Source organism: Ornithodoros turicata, chromosome 1, assembly GCF_037126465.1.
Source record: "Ornithodoros turicata isolate Travis chromosome 1, ASM3712646v1, whole genome shotgun sequence".
Taxonomy (NCBI): Eukaryota; Metazoa; Arthropoda; class Arachnida; order Ixodida; family Argasidae; genus Ornithodoros; species Ornithodoros turicata.
Window position 1 is genome coordinate 195,714,459 of NC_088201.1, and position 17,598 is coordinate 195,732,056.

Genomic DNA, 17,598 nt, shown 5'->3' on the forward strand with positions numbered 1-17,598 from the left:
CCCCCTCTCCCTATGCCCCAATGGGACGTCAAAAATTGTAGCCGACAATGAATAGCTATATATAGCGCGCTGCTGTTTGAAGAACTTTGTTCATCAGGGAGCTTTTCAATCACTGCGTGTTTTTAAAGCGTCCTTCTGGACTAAAAACTCAGACTCTAAGCTTACGCAAAACAAAAATATGGTTTGCTACGCATTATATAGTTTATGGTGAACTAAACTGAACAGTTTCAACCGACAAGTAGGACAAGCACGTTTATACTTCTCCAACACGTAAGAAATAGTGTCCTGAACAGCATGCATACCCATTTTTGATGACGTTTTGAAAGTGCGTTACCAGTTCACACCCCAACTTCGCACTTTCAGTGAAAATACGTTGATACATCATACATGTGCTCTTGCATGTTGTGCACGCTCTGTACCACACTACTGGTTGCGTTGCAGACGGCACAATAGGTTTAGGTTGATCAACTGAAGCACACATGTTTGAAGAAAAGCCGAACGACAAGGTTTAAAACTAAACAAAACCTTTGGACGCTGGCGCTCCTGCTTCTTCTGGTCCTCTTCGTTCTTCTCAAAGCTTGCCTTCATCTGTAATGAGGAACACTCAATGGAGACACAGGCACTGTTGGCAGTGAGTAATTGCTTGAAGGACACGCAGAAATGCTATAGTCGTGTCGCGGGTTCCTCCTATATTCACCCAACAAAAGCCAACATAGTGCATGAAGCGTTGTAGGTAGAATTTCTACAGGTCATACTTACTTTGGACAAAAGTTACTCCATATTAAATGTAACAAGAACATATCACAAATTCTACCTCAGCGCCGGAAATAGCGTTCATATCTGAAACACGATACAGCAACCAAATATTCCCCGGCGGTTACACCGAGGGAACTTGGCTGCAAACCGCGATAATCGCCAACTATAGTCCTCCGATCGCTAACCTTACCATTTCTGGTTTCAGAAGCAAGCTTTGCCTATGTCCATTACGTCACTGCCAAACCGTAAACGGTTCCAAAACGACGTCTTCTATGCCATTTCAGGATTTATCCTTTTTCAGCACTAAGCTTACTTCGAAAAACTGCTTCGACTGCTTCGTTCCAGCATCGACCTCGTACACACTATGTGTTTGTTTTGCATAGAATATCGCTCCTGTTGTTTGCAACGCTGCACATTAAGCACAAGTCAACAGGAACGACTTGGTGGTCATCATTCACATCAACGATATGAGAGCTTGATGTCGGCCTCATGTTCACACGCCATGAGAGGTTCATCGACGACATGACAGGTGTCCATCAGAGCGGTCGCTTGCCCAGCTACTCCAGCAAGCGGCCACCAAAGTAGTTGCTTCGTGGACGCGTGAAGTGGACTCCACGTGTTCCATTCCAGACGCCATCCCTAGTTTTCATGGCCACCATGACTGCGACTTCGACATTGTGGGTCACTTCGGCATTGTAGAGCTACCAAGTCCGGATAATTAATTCTGAGGAGGGCATCGATATGAATTAGAGCCGCCAGGATCGAGCCCTCTATGGTTTTGAAAACCCGATACACAAAAAGCCTCTGCATTCGGGGCTCTGGCCATGACCGCGACGTCCAGACCGGTTCAGTCTGGGCGAAACCGCAAGGACTCCTACTTTTCCCCGCTGCCGCAGAGTACCGACGCAAAATTTGACCTGGGTGCTTTCCGCACACTTGCTTTCTTCTTTCCTGTTTCTCTTCTGACAATAAACTTCTTGTAATGTAAGCTTAATCGCAGGATGTGTCCTCTTGTATATATGATGCCCTACTACAGGAAGCCACGGTGACCAAACCTCTAGGAGTGCGGTGTGACCGTGTACTGATCTTTTCTACCCAGGTCAGGACACGGTCACACCGCACTCCTAGAAGTTTGGTCTCTGTGGATTCCTGTAGTAGGGTATCATGTGTACAACAGGGCACTTCCTGCGAGTTTCGGCTTCGCGACCCTCTCAAATAAACGCTCGTATTCAGGTTAAGGAGCCTATTATTGACGTCTGTCCACTTGGAGATGTAATTCTGACTGAGAACTTGACTATCCATGACAATACGGGAGGTGCCGTGAACTACGTGGTCATCCTCAGAACGCACGAATTAATCGACGATGAGATGTTGTTAATATCATTATTAAAAAGCTAGTGCCTATCACTGAGCCCAGGGCTAGACCAGTTGAGGAAGGAAACACAGGAGCGGCCGTTTTGAACAGATTTCCATGGGGCCCCTCTGGCGGTCGCTTCTGTAAAAACCGCCATTACTCCCTGCCCACCACGTGATCCCCTCTAAAGTTTCTGATTACGAACGCTTTGTTGCTCGCGCTACTTCCCGTGCTTTTATGCTTTCTCAAAGTCATTTACCCTTACAATGTTAGCACAATTGCGGAAACAGCGTTATGTTAACGTGTTCTTACCACGGCTGCGGCTGTCGTTCAAGGGAAAGCAGCTCTTTCAGAGAATAACTTTCATTCGTAACTACGGATTTGATCGGTTGTTTCGTGCCTCGTGCGTGAGAGAGTCATCTTGTATCGTTCGTTTGCGAGCTGGCGCTGTGCTGTAGCTGCAGATCAATTTGATTTCCTCTATTGTTGTACAAGTTTTATTAACGGCATTCTTTACGATGAGCAACGAACACAAAAAACGTCTCCCCGTCGTCTTATAGACATCGCTACTACGCATGTTTCTAGTCTTGCACGCTTGTCCTGCAGGCCGTGACTCGTCTTGTAATGGATGAGTAAACTAAGAGTAAACATTGGAACACAGAGAAAAGAAACTTCACGCGCAGATCCATCACAATGTGGGTAACTGAACTGCAAGACAACCACGACTCCCGTCGTCTGCTTTGGGAGCTGGCATGCGCATATCTTGGGGTCGCGTGGTAGACAGGAGCATCCCAGAATGCTATGCGAAGGCTGGTTCGCCCGTCTCAGTGAAAAATGTTGGAAAGGCCGCTCCTTTATATCCCTCCTGTAGGGCTACACTGGCAGTCACATGACTCCAAGACCTGATGCTAGACAAGTTCACAACAATTTCTATAGAAAGTCTATTATCTAATTAACCGTCTTTCGGGTGATGGCAAGTTCTGGAAGCTTCGTGACAATGAGGACTTTGATTTTGCTACCAAGGGCACTGGAAAAGTTGACAGAAATCACATGACCTTCTTCGGAGTCATCAGGGGAAGAGCTCAGGTCGCGACGGAGTACCGAGAGCGTCATTTCGCAACTCCTCCGAAGCATGAAACATGCGTATTGCACAGCAAAACGTTTGTCTCAAATTAGTTACGTATGATTCGGTAGCAGATATCAGATTCAAACGTCTTGCAGATGATGGGTGTGAGGTGGCGGGTTGGTTACTTCGAAGGGATATGCTTATGAGCAGGAACCGCGTGAGCTAGATTACAAAATGCAGGGATGTTGATGGAAAAACGCGACATCTAGGTGACACTGCCAACTTACGACCCACATCTATTTATTTATTTATTTATTTACCTTCAGGGCTTAAAGCATTGAAGAGGGGAGGGGCATAGGTTACAGCATACGCTAGGACATAAATATCTATTAACAGAGCAGTTTTAATTGAAACACAATACTAAACCGACAAAGGTTACAGAACTATACTGTGATATCCAGCGTCAATTACGCCATCCCTCGACTATGATATTGGCGACGAGGATTAACAACTTTGAATCTTTGCTGTTCGAGTAGACCTGCATCTACAGAGCACTCACCGTCATGCCAGTTTACGGCAATATTGAGCAGTTCGACGGCGAGGCTTCTGCGTGGACTGACTACCGAGAAAGGATTCAGCAGTACTTCGAAGCTAACAACGTTGCTCAGGACAAGCAACGCGCTGTCTTTTTGACATGCTGTGGAAAACAGACATATACGTTACTTCGCAGCCTGCTCGCGCCTGCTGCACCGTCCGCAACGGAACTTCTCGCCATCTCGGAGGCGTTGGATAGTCATTACTCTCCAAAGCCGTCACAAGTGGTCGCTCGCTAGAAGTTCAACACAAGGGTTCGTCAGGAAGGCGAAGCCGTAAGTGATTTCATTGCTGTGTTGAACAGACTGTCGGATGATTGCGAATTCGGCACATTTCGGGACAGTATGCTACGTGATAGAATTGTGTGTGGCATTACTGACGCCCAAATGCAGACACGTCTACTCGAAGTTCCAGACCTTACCCTAGCCATTGCAAAGAAGACGGTTGTCGCAATTGAAGCTGCACGAAACGATTCCAGAACGCTGTCCGCACAATCCGAGGGCACAGCTGCGAATTTTGTGAAGAATAAGTCGACAGGAATAAAGTGTTACCGCTGCGGTGAGAAGCATTTGGCGACACAGTGCCGACATCGTAACACAGTTTGTCATAGTTGCGGGAAGAAAGGTCACCTGGCGAAAGTTTGCCAACGAAAAGCAAACAAGAAGAACTAACAGGTGGAAGGCAAGAAAAAATCTGACAAAAAGAAAAAAGTACATGCCGTTGAAGATCCATCTGAAGACGAAGAAGAAGCTACTTCTGTGTCTCAAGTGTTCGATCTCTGGAATGCGTCGGATCGAAGCGATCCGTTTCGCGCGCACGTTGTCATTGATGGTGTTCTGATGGAAATGGAACTCGATACAGGTGCTGGTGTATCTATCATCGGCGAAAATGCCCTGGGCAAGGTTCTTCGCCATGCAAAGCTTGAGACTTCCAAGGTACTGTTGCGAAGCTATTCTGGTGAACTAAACCGTGTGAGAGGATGCGTGAACGTTCAAGTGAAGTTCCGTGACAAGCTTGAGTGCTTCCCACTCTACGTGGCGCCGGGTTCTTATCCCAATATTTTCGGCCGCACTTGGGTGAAAGCTTTTGGCATGGCTCTGACTGCAGAGGACACCCAAGTCTTCGTGGTCTCAACTGTTGAGGACGTTATTGCTAGGCACCAAGACGTCTTTTCAGATACTTTGGGTACACTGAAGGGTGTCACAGCGAAACTACAAATTCAGGACGGCGCACGCCCAAGATTCTTTAAGAGATTCTTTGAAGCGCGTGCAGTGCAGTTTGCTCTTCAAGACCGAGTCGCCGAGAAGCTACAACGTATGCAGCGTGAAGGCATCATTGAACCAGTAAAGACGTCTGGATGGGCCGCGCCCATTGTTCCCGTCGTCAAAAGCGATGGACGGGTAAGAATTTGCGGTGACTTCAAAATTACCGTAAATCCCGTTGCCGTGCCTGAGAAGTATCCGATTCCAAGGGTTGAGGAACTGTTCGCAAAGCTGTCAGGAGGAAAGAAATTCAGTAAGCTTGACCTCAAGGATGTTTGCCAACAAATACTGCTGGACGAAGAGTCGAAGAACCTGGTGACCATCAACACTCAGAAAGGGTTGTATCGGTACGTAAGGCTACCGTTCGGTGTTTCTACGGCACCAGCGTTATTTCAACGAATAATGGAAAACCTGCTGCAAGGTATGCATGGCGTCGTAGTTTACTTCGACGATATCCTTGTCACTGGAAAGGATGAAAACGATCACAAGAAGAACTTCGATATTATACTGCGAAGGCTTGAAGAAGCTGGAGTACGACTGAAACTTGAAAACTGCATTTTTATGGCCCCTAGGGTGCACTATTTAGGTCACATAATCACGGAAGCGGGGTTACATCCTGATCCAAAGAAGGTAAAAGCTGTGACAAAGGCGCCAGCGCCAACGAATGTGAAAACTTTGCAGAGCTACCTGGGTGTAGCGAACTATTACAGGAAGTTCTTGCCTGATTTGTCAACAGTACTGCATCCTCTAAACAAGTTACTGGGAGCAAATGTGCCATGGACTTGGGGCACTCAGCAGCAGCTCGCTATCCAAAAAAGGAAGAACGTCCTAACGTCTGCTAGAGTCCTAGCTCACTTTGACCCCAAGAAACCTTTGGTGTGGTATGTGATGCATTGCCTTACGGCGTGGGTGCTGTACTTGCGCACCGCGAACTGTCAGGTGAAGAGCTTCCTATTGCATATGCGTCAAGGAGCTTAATGCCAGCAGAATGTAATTACAACCAACTCGACAAAGAGGCTCTGGCCGTAATTTTCGGCGTTCTGAGGTTTCATCAATACCTCTCGGGTCATTCATTCGAAATAGTGACCGACCACAAGCCACAGCTGGGACTTTTGGCGCACGATAAGGCTGTACCTAACAACTGTTCATCCAGGCTTCTTCGCTGAGCCCCGACGTTATCATCTTACCGCTACGAGTTGGTCTATCGACAGGCAAGCCGCATCGCACATGCCGATGGACTGAGCAGATTGCCACTACATACTGAAGCTCTTCCGGTGGAATGGACGGCAGAGGTATTCCTGTTGGAAGGAGTCTACCCAACTGTTTCATCGGCGAAGTTTTGTTTTATCCGCAAAGGTAGTCGCTCAAGCACAGAGATGCATGACATGCCAAGAACAACAACGTGAGTCCAGACGTGTTCCTATGACGCCTTGGCCTTTTTCAGAAAGAGCGTGCTCACGCTTGCATGTGGACTTTGCAGGCCCTTTTAAAGGTCATTACATCTTCATCCTTGTGGACGCATTTTCCAAGTGGGTAGAAGCCGAAGTTGTTCCATCACCATCCGCGATAGCTACTATTTCTTGCCTACGTTCTATCTTTGCGAGACTAGAACTTCCCGATCTCGTAGTACCGGATAATGGACCAGCATTGGTATCAGCAAAGTACACAGAATTTCTGAAGCGGAATGGAGTAAGAAAAGTCCTAATTCCTCCATATCGCCCAGCATCGAATTGGGCTGCTGAAAGGGTTGTTCAAACAATTAAGAACAAGCTTAGGAAGGCAAGTACAGGTGATATCCAAGACGCAGTTATCTCGCGCACTATTCAGCTATCGAACAACGCCGCACAAGATAACAAGTGCACCTTCAGCAGAACTCTTGTGCGGAAGAAAGCTCAAGACTGCTTTGGATAATCTCCATCCGGACAAGCGCACCACAATACTTCGTAAGCAACTGCGCAGCAAACTTTTGCATAACGAAAGTGCTCGTTTCCACAGCGTCTATCATCCTGGAGACTCCGTGTTCGCAAGAAATTTTCGACCTGGACCAATTTAGGTCCCTGCTATTGTCACAAAGGCACAGGGACAATCCTCTGCTATTGTGCAGCTACCTGGAGGGACTATTTCTACCAGCTACCAAGATCATCTACGAAGAGATGCACAACGATCAGAACCATCATCAGACAGCAACGCTGGAGCCGAACAGTCGCAGTTGTCACCGAGTGCACCACCATCTGATACCGTGGAGAATCATGGGCCATGTCCAGACGGCAGCAGCACTTCAAGTGATAGTGCGGTGGCGTCGTCACCTAGACGGTCTACACGAACCAAGCGTCCTGTGGACAGATACTGCCCATAGTTGGTGCTGATGACATTTTTTGTCTTTCTGGCTTTGTTTTCCTATATAACGAGTGCTGTAATGCTTATACGTAAGTCAGGTGTTCTGCTTTCATTTTGGAGGAGGGAGGAGTGCGATATCCAGTGTCAATTACGCCATCCCGCTACTATGATATATGCATGTTGTCTACAAACAACATGTATAAGTAAATTTTGTATTATCAGCATGTTAATACGTATAGATCTAACCATAACATTAATTAGCAACGACGTGAATGATTATTGCAAGTAAAGATGATCATATAAGGCCTTTTTGAAGTTAGAACTCTCTGAAATCAAAGTTATAAAATCGGGGAGGCCGTTCCATTCTTGAGAAGTTTTGGGCAAGAAGGAGACAAAACATGACTTGGAACGACAAAATGGAACATGCACCTTCTGCCTGTGGTCAAGTCGAGACGAGATGTAAGATGGGAGCGATAATAAAGAAGAATGCAATACTTGATTTTGCGGTAGTAAATTTTATGAAACAAGGAGAGACGTGCTGCCTTGCGGCGCAGTGATAAAGGCGGAATAAATAAATGAATAAATCACGGGAAGCCACCTACAAGATTTGCAGACTACTTCTTCATGTGAATGAAGGACTTTAATAAAGCAAGGGGGATGTAGTGTTAGTATAACCGAACATATAATATCACATACACGGATGGCATCGAAGTAACGTAATACACACCGCCACGTAGGCGCGTCGATCCAACACGATGTCTGTAAACAAATACGCTGGGAGAAAATGTAGAAGTATGAGAGAGTCGAAAATAAAGCATTGAAGTGTACGGACGGAAAGGAACCTCGGTCGTTGTTCTGCTGAGCGTTTGGGCACGATACAGAATATCCTTTCAAGACAGTACAAAAAAAAAAAAAACTGGCGACGAGGATGGGAGCTTAATCCACCGTCGGAGAAGCCCATGTCCGAAGCAGCAGGACAACAAAGCCAAGAAGCAGGTTCGACAGACGCCACGGAGCTCCGTCAAGTAAGCGATATGACGAGCTCCCTACCAGCCCTTCCACCGTTCGACCCGCACTCAGATGTGTCCTCGCTCGCTCAGCGTTGGACCAAGTGGTTAGCTCGATTCGAGAGCTTCATTTTGGCGACGATATCAAAGATGCAGAGCTCAAGCGCGCAATGCTGCTCCACTATGCCGGCGAAGCAGTGTACGACATATTCTTATCGCTCTCTAACACGGGAACAGATTACAAGACAGCCGTCAAATAGCTGACAGAACACTTAGCCCCTAAAAAGAATACAGTTTTCGAGCGACATGTGTATCGACAGGCCAGGCAAGAGCCTGGAGAGACATTGGACCAGTTTCAAGTCTGACTCAGAAGATTGGGCGCAACGTGTGAGTTCACCGCCATTGAGGACGAGATACTCTCGCAGATCATAAAAGGCACGTCGTCACAGAAACTGCGCAGAGCTGCACTTCGCGAAACGGACATCACTGCCGGAGAACCTTCTTAGCACGGGACGCAGCATCGAGATCTCCGAAGTGCAAGCTAGCAGCATAGAGAGCCCAACGTCAGCCCGACCTGTGCAGAAGATCACACCAAAAAAGCAGCCGCAAGAGGGTCTGCCTCCGAAGAAAAATCACCAACGGAATCTTCCTAAACAAAACCATACTAAAGACACCCAAACAGAGAAGTGTTCAGCATGTGGAAGGACCTGGCCCCACAAAGATGGCAAGACAAACTGCCCAGCCTGGGGACAGACCTGTCATAAGTGCCAGAAGATAAACCACTTCGCTAAATGGTGCAGAGGCCCTAGAGAGACAAAGGAAACAGTGCGATCCCTGGCTGCATCGACCTCCACAGCAGACCCTCAGCAAGCCCCGGACTCAGATGAGTCACTGTTTCATGTGCGAACCAACACGAGCAAGCTTCATGTTGTCACCGTCAAGGACGATGCGTCAATAGATTTTTACCTTGACACTGGAACTGGGGTCAACGTTGTAGGAGAGCAAACCTGGCGTGAACATCTCCGAACTCCGTTAGACGCTACAGCAACACGTCTCGTACCGTACGGTGTTACCCAAGAGATACCTGTGCTGGGAACATTCATTGCTGAGTTCAGTTCCCGAGAAACGAAAACGAGAGCACTAGTGTACGTTGTAAAAGGGTCACAGACATCCCTTTTGAGCTACCAGACAGCCACAGAACTACGACTCGTCAGCGTTGTGCAGAACATTGCCGAGAAGTCTTCCGTCGACGCCGTAAAGGAATTTCCAAAGCTGTTTGATGGACTCGGTAAGCTCAAGGACTTTCAAGTTAAACTATAGATTTCGAAATACGTGCAGCACGTCGCCCGTCAGCACCGGCGGATTCCCTTTCGGTTAAGAAAAGCACTAGAACCCGAGCTGTCACGGCTGGAGTAGCTCGACATCATGGAGCCAGTGACAGGACCGACACCATGGGTTTCCCCTGTCGTCCTAGCTCGCAAACCTCGGAACGACGGAGCGGTGAGAATGTGCATCGACATGCGAGAACCCAACACAGCAATCACACGCGTTCGTCATGTCATGCCTACCGCAGAAGACATAGTAAACATACTCAACGGAGCTGCATACTGAATGAGGGCTACCACCAACTTGAATTAAACGAAGAGTCAAGAGTCATAACCACCTTCGCCGCACACTGCGGTCTAAGAAGATATAAACGATTACGCTTTGGTGTGAATGCCGCAGCAGAAATATTCCAGGACGCAATCAGACAAGTCCTGCCAGATGAAGATGGCATCATCAACGTGAGCGACGACATCCTAGTATCAGGGCGCACAATCCCAGAGCACAACCGCCGTCTGCGCTTAGTGCTGAAACGTCTTGAAGATGCAGGACTCACACTCAACAATAAAAAATGTGTCAACGGTGCTCCAGTCCTCAAATTCTTCAGACAGGTGTTTTCGGCCGAGGGAGTGAGTGTCGACCCAGACAAAGTAGCAGCAGTAGCTGAAATGACACCGCCGAGAAACCCGACCGAAGTCAGGAGCCTTCTCGGCATGGTTAACTACTGTGGCAGATTCATCCCTCGCCTGGCCGAACTCTTAGAGCCCCTGAGAAGCCTGACAAACAGGGACGCCGAATTCTCCTCGACAACAAAACACCAAGAGGCACTTGACAAAGTGAAGAAGGCCCTGTCCTAAGCACACATTGTGGCGTACTTTGACGACAGCAGAGACACATATCTCCTCACCGATGCTGGACCTGATAGATTAGCCGTCCTTTTAATCCAAGAAACAAACAGGGACAAGATACCCAGTATCTTGGGGTACTACAACAGAGCACTAAACCCGACTGAGAAGCGATATCCTCGGACTGACAAAGAAATGCTTGCAATTGTGTAGGCTATCGAACACTTCCGAGTATACCTCGCTGGGGGAAACTTCACAGTAAAGGCAGACCATCTACCGTTGGTGTCCATCCTGAGAAACCCCAGTGCAAAATTGTCAGCAAGACTAGAACGTTTAGGCCTCCGATGGCAACACTACCTGTTCGAGATCCAGCACATCCCGAGAAAGGACAATCCTGCGGATTATTTGTCCAGGCATCCGCCTCCCTCACCGCAAGAAATCAAGCCTTTCCGAAAAACAGACGCAATTGAAGAATACACCTCCTTTGTGATGAAGGCAGCCACGCCAAACGCACTAACCGTGTACGACATTGCAGATGCATACAAGAACGATGCGCAGATGAAGAGTTTGATCAGCGCACTACGGGCAGCTGATCGAAAGTCCCGTGAACACCCGTGGAAAGATGACAGGCTAAAACCTTTTGCCCAGATCAAGGATGAGCTAACTGTCACTGACAGCAACATAGTCCTGAGAGGAACTCGACTGGTGATCCCCGAGAAAGTCCAAATGCAGGTCATCCACCTTGCCCACCAGGGACACCAGGGTCTGGTGAAGAAAAAGTGTGGTTTCCAGGCATAGACCAGCAGACAAAAGCCGTAATCAAGAGCTGCGCCGCCTATCAAACAACTGTCGAGGAGAAGAGGGTTTCACCCCTGTTGATGACTCCACTACCTGATGGGTCATGGCAGTCACTCGCAGCAGACTTTGGAGGACCCTTGCAAGGAAACAGCTACCTGCTAGTGGTCGTGGATGGGTACTCACGATTCCCCATCGTTGCGACGTTGTCTTCGCTGACTACCACAGCAGTGACGGCAAAACTCAACGATATATTCACAGTACACGGCTTACCACATGTGCTGAAAACAGATAACGGCCCACTGTTCTTCTCGAAAGAATCCGCAAGCTATCTGAGCCAAAATGTCATACGTCATCACCGTACCACCCCACTATGGCCGCAAGCAAACGGCGAACCAGAGAGATTTATAAGAAGCATCAAGAAGACCGTGAAAGCGGCTGGCGCCTCCGGAAGCAACTGGAAAGAAGAAATCCGCAACTATCTCCTGAACTACAGAGCAACGCCACACTCCACGACTGGCGTTACTCCAGCAGAACTTCTGTTCGGCAGAAAAATTCGAACAAGAATTCCTGAGATGCCAGAAAAGAAACCCCATGAAAACCTGCAAAAGAGAGACCGGGGGAAGAAAGAGCAAATGAAAGCATATGCAGACAAGCAGCGTCATGCAGCGCACCATGACCTTCGACAAGGAGACACTGTGCTACTGAAACGGCAGTCGCCACTGTCGTGTGAGTCTGCATATGACGCTCGATCCTACCGAGTCATCAGGGCCCAGGGAACAGCGATCACCGCCGAATGCGATAACAAGAAAATTGTCAGGAATGCCTCATTCTTTAAACGCGTTCCTCAATACTCCTCCCAGGATTAGGACGAGTGGCAAACAGCAGAGAATCCTGCCCCTGCATTTGGTACTCCTGCCAACACAGTAGATAGCATCAGCCCTTTTGATGCGAGCCCGGATCAACGCACAACCTGCAACCAAACCACAGCAGCAGTGACAAACGGCCGCAGTTCCGAACATGCAAATCACGGAAACCCGCCTACAAGATTTGCAGACTACTTCTTCATGTGAATGAAGGACTTTAATAAAGCAAGAGCGGATGTAGTGTTCGTATAACCGAACATATAATATCACATACACGGATGGCATCGAAGTAACGTAATACACACCGCCACGTAGGCGCGTCGATCCAACACGATGTCTGTAAACAGATACGCTGGGAGAAAATGTAGAGGTATGAGAGAGTCAAAAATAATGCATTGAAGTGTACGGACGGAAAGGAGCCTCAGTCATTGTTCTGTTCCGCGTTTGGGCACGATACAGAATATCCTTCCAAGACACTACAGCTGCGTACTTAATCTTTAGTATTACAAGTGTGCGGTCTAGCGTGAGCTTTAGATGAACTGGCGGAAGACCAAAGTTACGCCTGATGTAACCTAGGGTGCGTGTAGCATTGTTAGAGATGTACTAGATGTGTGGGCGCCAGGAAATGCAAGAGGATATGTAAAGCCCAAGATATTTATACATTGGACCGTATTGCCCATCAGATAGCGAGTGCTCGAACCGTTATTTCGTAATGTCCTCAGTGTTTGCATTTAGTTAAATTTACCTCCATGCCCCATGTTGAGCACCAGGTTAATAATGAGTGCTGATCTAACTAAAGTGCCTTATTGTCGGATGCATTGGTTATTTCGCGGTAAATTACACAGTCATCAGCACATAAACATTACTGGAAAGAGTGCTAGGAAGATCGTTAATATAGATTAGGAAAAGTAAAGGCCCAAGAACAGTTCCCTGTGGTACACCCGACAAGACAGACGCGGTGTGTGACCCGACACTGTTAGCGATGACAAACTGAGAGCGATTGGAGAAAAACGATTTGATCCAAGCGAGAACGTTTTTATCAATATGTAGCATGTTTAGTTTGTGTAATAAAAGGGTGTGATTGACCTTATCAAATGCTTTAGATAAGTCGATAAATATGCAGTCAGTTTCCATACCGCGATCAAGAGACATATAAAGGTAATTTACAAAAGGGGCAAGTTGAGTTTCACACGAAAAGTGCTTTCTGAACCCATGTTGGCTGTTATGAAAGGACGAGTGAAATTCAAGATGTTGGACAACGTTGGAGTAAATGATATGTTCCATTATTTTACATGAAATGCTAGTTAAAGAAATGGGACGGTAGTTATGAGGATTATGCTTGTCGCCTGACTTGAATAATGGAACGACCTTCCCAACTTTCCAGTCCTCAGGAATGCACCCAGTGTCCAATGACTGCATAAAAATACGGCAAAGAAATAACGAAGAGTAAGTAGCTCTACTTTTGAGGAATTTGTAGTTGATGTTGTCAAACCCGGCACTGGATGAAAGTTTAAGATTGTCAATAATCTTTTTGACGCCGAAAGGGTCAATGGTGATGGGATCCATCACAGAATAATCGTACGGTGTTAGTCCGGGCAAAGTATACGATGAAGTGGGGAAAAAGGTTTTAACATATACGGCATTTATAACATCGGCACACTCAGCTGCTGGGATAACATCACTATCCACATTACATAACGAAATTGCAGTGTCGTGCCTGGGTTGGTACCTGGGTTGGATCACGCTGAAGTTGGCAATGTCGGCTCGGTGTTGACCGAAATAAGCGACATGTAGCCGACAGTGCCAGCTTGCGACCGATATCACTTTGAAGTTGGCAATGTCGGCTTGATGTTGACCGACACCAGCGAGATGACGCTGACAATGTCAACTGGCGATGGACATCCCACAGAGGTTGACAATGTCGTCTTGATGATCACAGAAACCGGAGACATGACGCCTACAATGCCAACTTGCAACTAACATCCCACTGAAGTTGGATATGGCGGCCCGATTTTGACCGAAGCCAACGACATGACCTACCAATGAACAACCCGAACATACTTAATACAATTTGCAGAAAATCTAACAGAGAGAAAAAAAAATCAGTTTAGCGGACGTATAATGTTCAAAAATGACTGGTGGTCGTGAGTGGTAGCTATGTGTCCTGGGAAATCATTCCAAATAACTATGGTGGAACAAAAGAATGACTTCGAGAATGCGTTTGTGTTACAGTGAAGAGGTGTGATTTTACTAGTGTGGTCTAGACGGGGGAATATGATACCGGCACGAACGATTGGGGATTGGTCTGTGGGAATGGTATGGAAGAATCGATGAAAGAGGGACAACTTTGAAATGGTACGACGATGTGCTAAGGTCGAGAGGTTAAGTTCAGCTTTCAGTGCAGATACTGATCTTGTGGTGCAGTGATTGTTGAATATGAATCGTGTTGCCCTGTTTTGGATGCGTTCAAGATTATCAATGAGGGATGTTTGATTGGGATCCCATATTGGCGGAGGCGTATTCCAGTTTTGGGCGAGTGAGAGTGAGATATACTAAATGTTTCAAGTGAGGAGGTGCCTGCTTCAATGTTCGACGGATAAAGCCAAGTGAGCGATTAGCGTTCGAGATTATGTAGTCAATGTGTGTATTCCATGCCATGTTTGCTGAAAGATGAACACCAAGATATTTGTAAGAATCTGCTCGCGGCAGAATGAAGTTATCGATTGTGTATGAAAATGGGGGAAGGGTGCAGAGTCGTTGACGTGTGAAGGAGACAATGTTACATGTGTTGATGTTCAACGGCATTTGCCATACTGCGCACCATTCTTGTATTAGCGTTAAGCCATTTTGTAACGTTGAGTGGTCCAGAGGAGAAGCGATTTTACGATAAAGGACGCAGTCGTCTGTAAAGAGTGGGACGATTTATGTTAGGTCACTAGGTAAGTCATTGATATAGATGAGGAACAGCAGAGGTCCGAGAACAGAGCCCTGCGGTATGCCGGATGTTACTGGGATTTCGGGAGAGTGGAAATTGTTACACGAAACAAAGAGCGACCGTTTTGTAAGAAATGATTGATTCTATCCACCGGAGAACATGATAACCCAGATTTAGAATGGAGAGCTTATATAGAAGTTTGTTATGAGGGACCATGTCGAATGCTTTTCGGAAATCTAAGAAAGTAGCGTCCGTTCTAGAGTTAGTGTCTGCATGAGAAAGAATATCATGAACAAAACAGGCTAGCTGCGTTTCACAAGAGAAGTTTTTTCCTGAATCCATGTTGCAAAGGGTAGAAGAAATTATTTTTTCAAGAAATTTAATGATGTTAGAGTATATAATCTGCTCAAAAGTTTTACATGATATGCAGGTAATGGAAATAGGACGGTAGTTTTGTGCAAGCTGCGTGTCACCTTGTGATGTTCCTAGGAAGTGAGGTTCCTAGAATAACTAAATGGGCTCTCCAGATGTGCCCATCGAGCAGGCCAGTCGTATACTTCTACGAGCACCTTCTTTGTGTGTGTATGAGCACCCCTGGAGTGACAGCGGCCGTTTGAAAGAATGGACAGCACGACATTGCTTAAACGTCCCCACCTAGAGCCATGTCAACTGTTGACGAACCAACGTCTAGCACGAAGATATAGGGCGGAGAAAACTCTCTTTTTAGCAATTTCCCTGTTTTCCCGACTCTTCCCAAAGCAGGGAATAGCCGTGGCCTGCGGAGGCTAGCAGGGCACGTAAACTGAAGCGACAGATGGGAAGAGGGAAGGCGATCACGACTTCACACGAAACCGCCGATTCCAGGAAGCCGTTTCATTACTTGGCCGGCTTTTCCCTAAGCAAGGGATGTGAGTGGGAACGGTGACCGGAGAGTCCATAAAAGGGGAGCAGCTCCATAACCAGGGAAGGAGAAGTGAGGGCGGACGACCAAGACTCGTCACAGAACCGCCTGCAGCAAGAAGTCATCGCTTGGACGGGGAACCCGGAACAACTGGTGTCGCAAGGCCCGAAACGGACTTTAGACTGTGCAACCTCTCAACAAGCAGCTCGACAGCGTCCATCAACACTGTGCCGTCACAGATTGTGCCCCAAGGACAACGTCCAATTGTGGTGAGCCGGCGGCCTGTGCACAGATCTCTTGTGTTAGATTAAATTGTGTGCCCATTATTTACTGGTGTTTGCCTCGTTTCTTCCACAAACTACCCCAAAGGTACCCCTATCTCGTGTGCTGTCGTTCCTACCGGGAGCGGTCATCACAACCTGACTTGTGTACTGGGATGACCATGGCTGTTTTCCAGTCACTCGGCAGGGTGGAGAGATGAGGAGATAATAATGCAACCCAATACCCAACCCTGAATATGCAACCCAGAATTTGACTTGATATTAGTCTAGTGTTGTATAATATCTTGGAGTTAATTCCATCTGGTCCATCTGGTACGAGGACGATCGCTTAGGCCTAACCTCAACGTCACAACACTATGCAGCTAACACAAGGCGGGAACCACTGGGCACACATCGCTAAACATGCGTCAACACGAACAAAAGGCTTGCTCACCGCAAAACAAGTCTAAACATGCGAGAAAAGGCTTAACACGAGCGCGGTCAAATCACTCGTTGGTCACCGCTAAACACGGCAAACATACGAGGAAAAAGGCTTACGGGGGCGATCGCTTAGCCCTAACCTCAACACTACGCAGCTAACACAAGGCGGGAACCACTGGGCACACATCGCTAAACATGCGTCAACAGGCTTGGACACCACAAAACAAGTCTAAACATGCGAGAAAAGGCTTAGCACGAGCGCGGTCAAATCACTCGTTGGTCACCGCTAAACACGGCAAACATACGAGAAAAGGAGCGCGTCAAATCACTCACCTTTTCCCCCGCGGCAACTTCCAGGCAGAAACTGAGCGAGCGCGGGGAACACATGTCTGCTCTGTACGACAGCCAGCTAGAAACTGAGCGAGCGCGGGGGCGAAATTCCGTAACGTAGGCTAGTTTACGCATAGGAGAATGCGCTGCATCTCTATTGGTTGGCGCTGCGGCAGCCTGAAAACCTGCGGGAGCCAGAAACGGACGCTGCCGCTACCGCTGTCAACATGGCGGCCAGTGTGTGTTTACAAACTGGAATGCGAACTGAATTATTGCGAAGGAAAGGTGCAAGGAGCAAAGAAAGTGGGAGATGAACTACAACTCGTAGTACAGTGTTGCAGTGGTGAAAGTTCTGTGGCCAGCCTTCGTTCCGTGTGGCGTTTCGTGTTGCTTTGTGTGTGTGTGTGTTGAGCGCGCATTGATGAAGTACGATCAGTAGATGCACCCAAGTGTCAATATACTCAACGGCCGCTCAGGACGCAAGAAATTCTGAAATTCGTTGCGGTTTCTTAATTGCACTTCTCGC

At 47.4% G+C, this 17,598-nt stretch overlaps 1 protein-coding gene across 1 annotated transcript in view; it reads right to left on the reverse strand.

The window, feature by feature from the left end:
* Positions 1-17,598, reverse strand: part of LOC135374730 (cilia- and flagella-associated protein 45-like) — a 238,809-nt gene that overhangs the window by 44,657 nt on the left and 176,554 nt on the right. Inside the window, exon 13 of the mRNA XM_064607654.1 lies at positions 526-588. Within this exon, the coding sequence (XP_064463724.1) occupies positions 526-588 (63 nt within the window). The remainder of the gene's footprint in view (positions 1-525; positions 589-17,598) is intronic.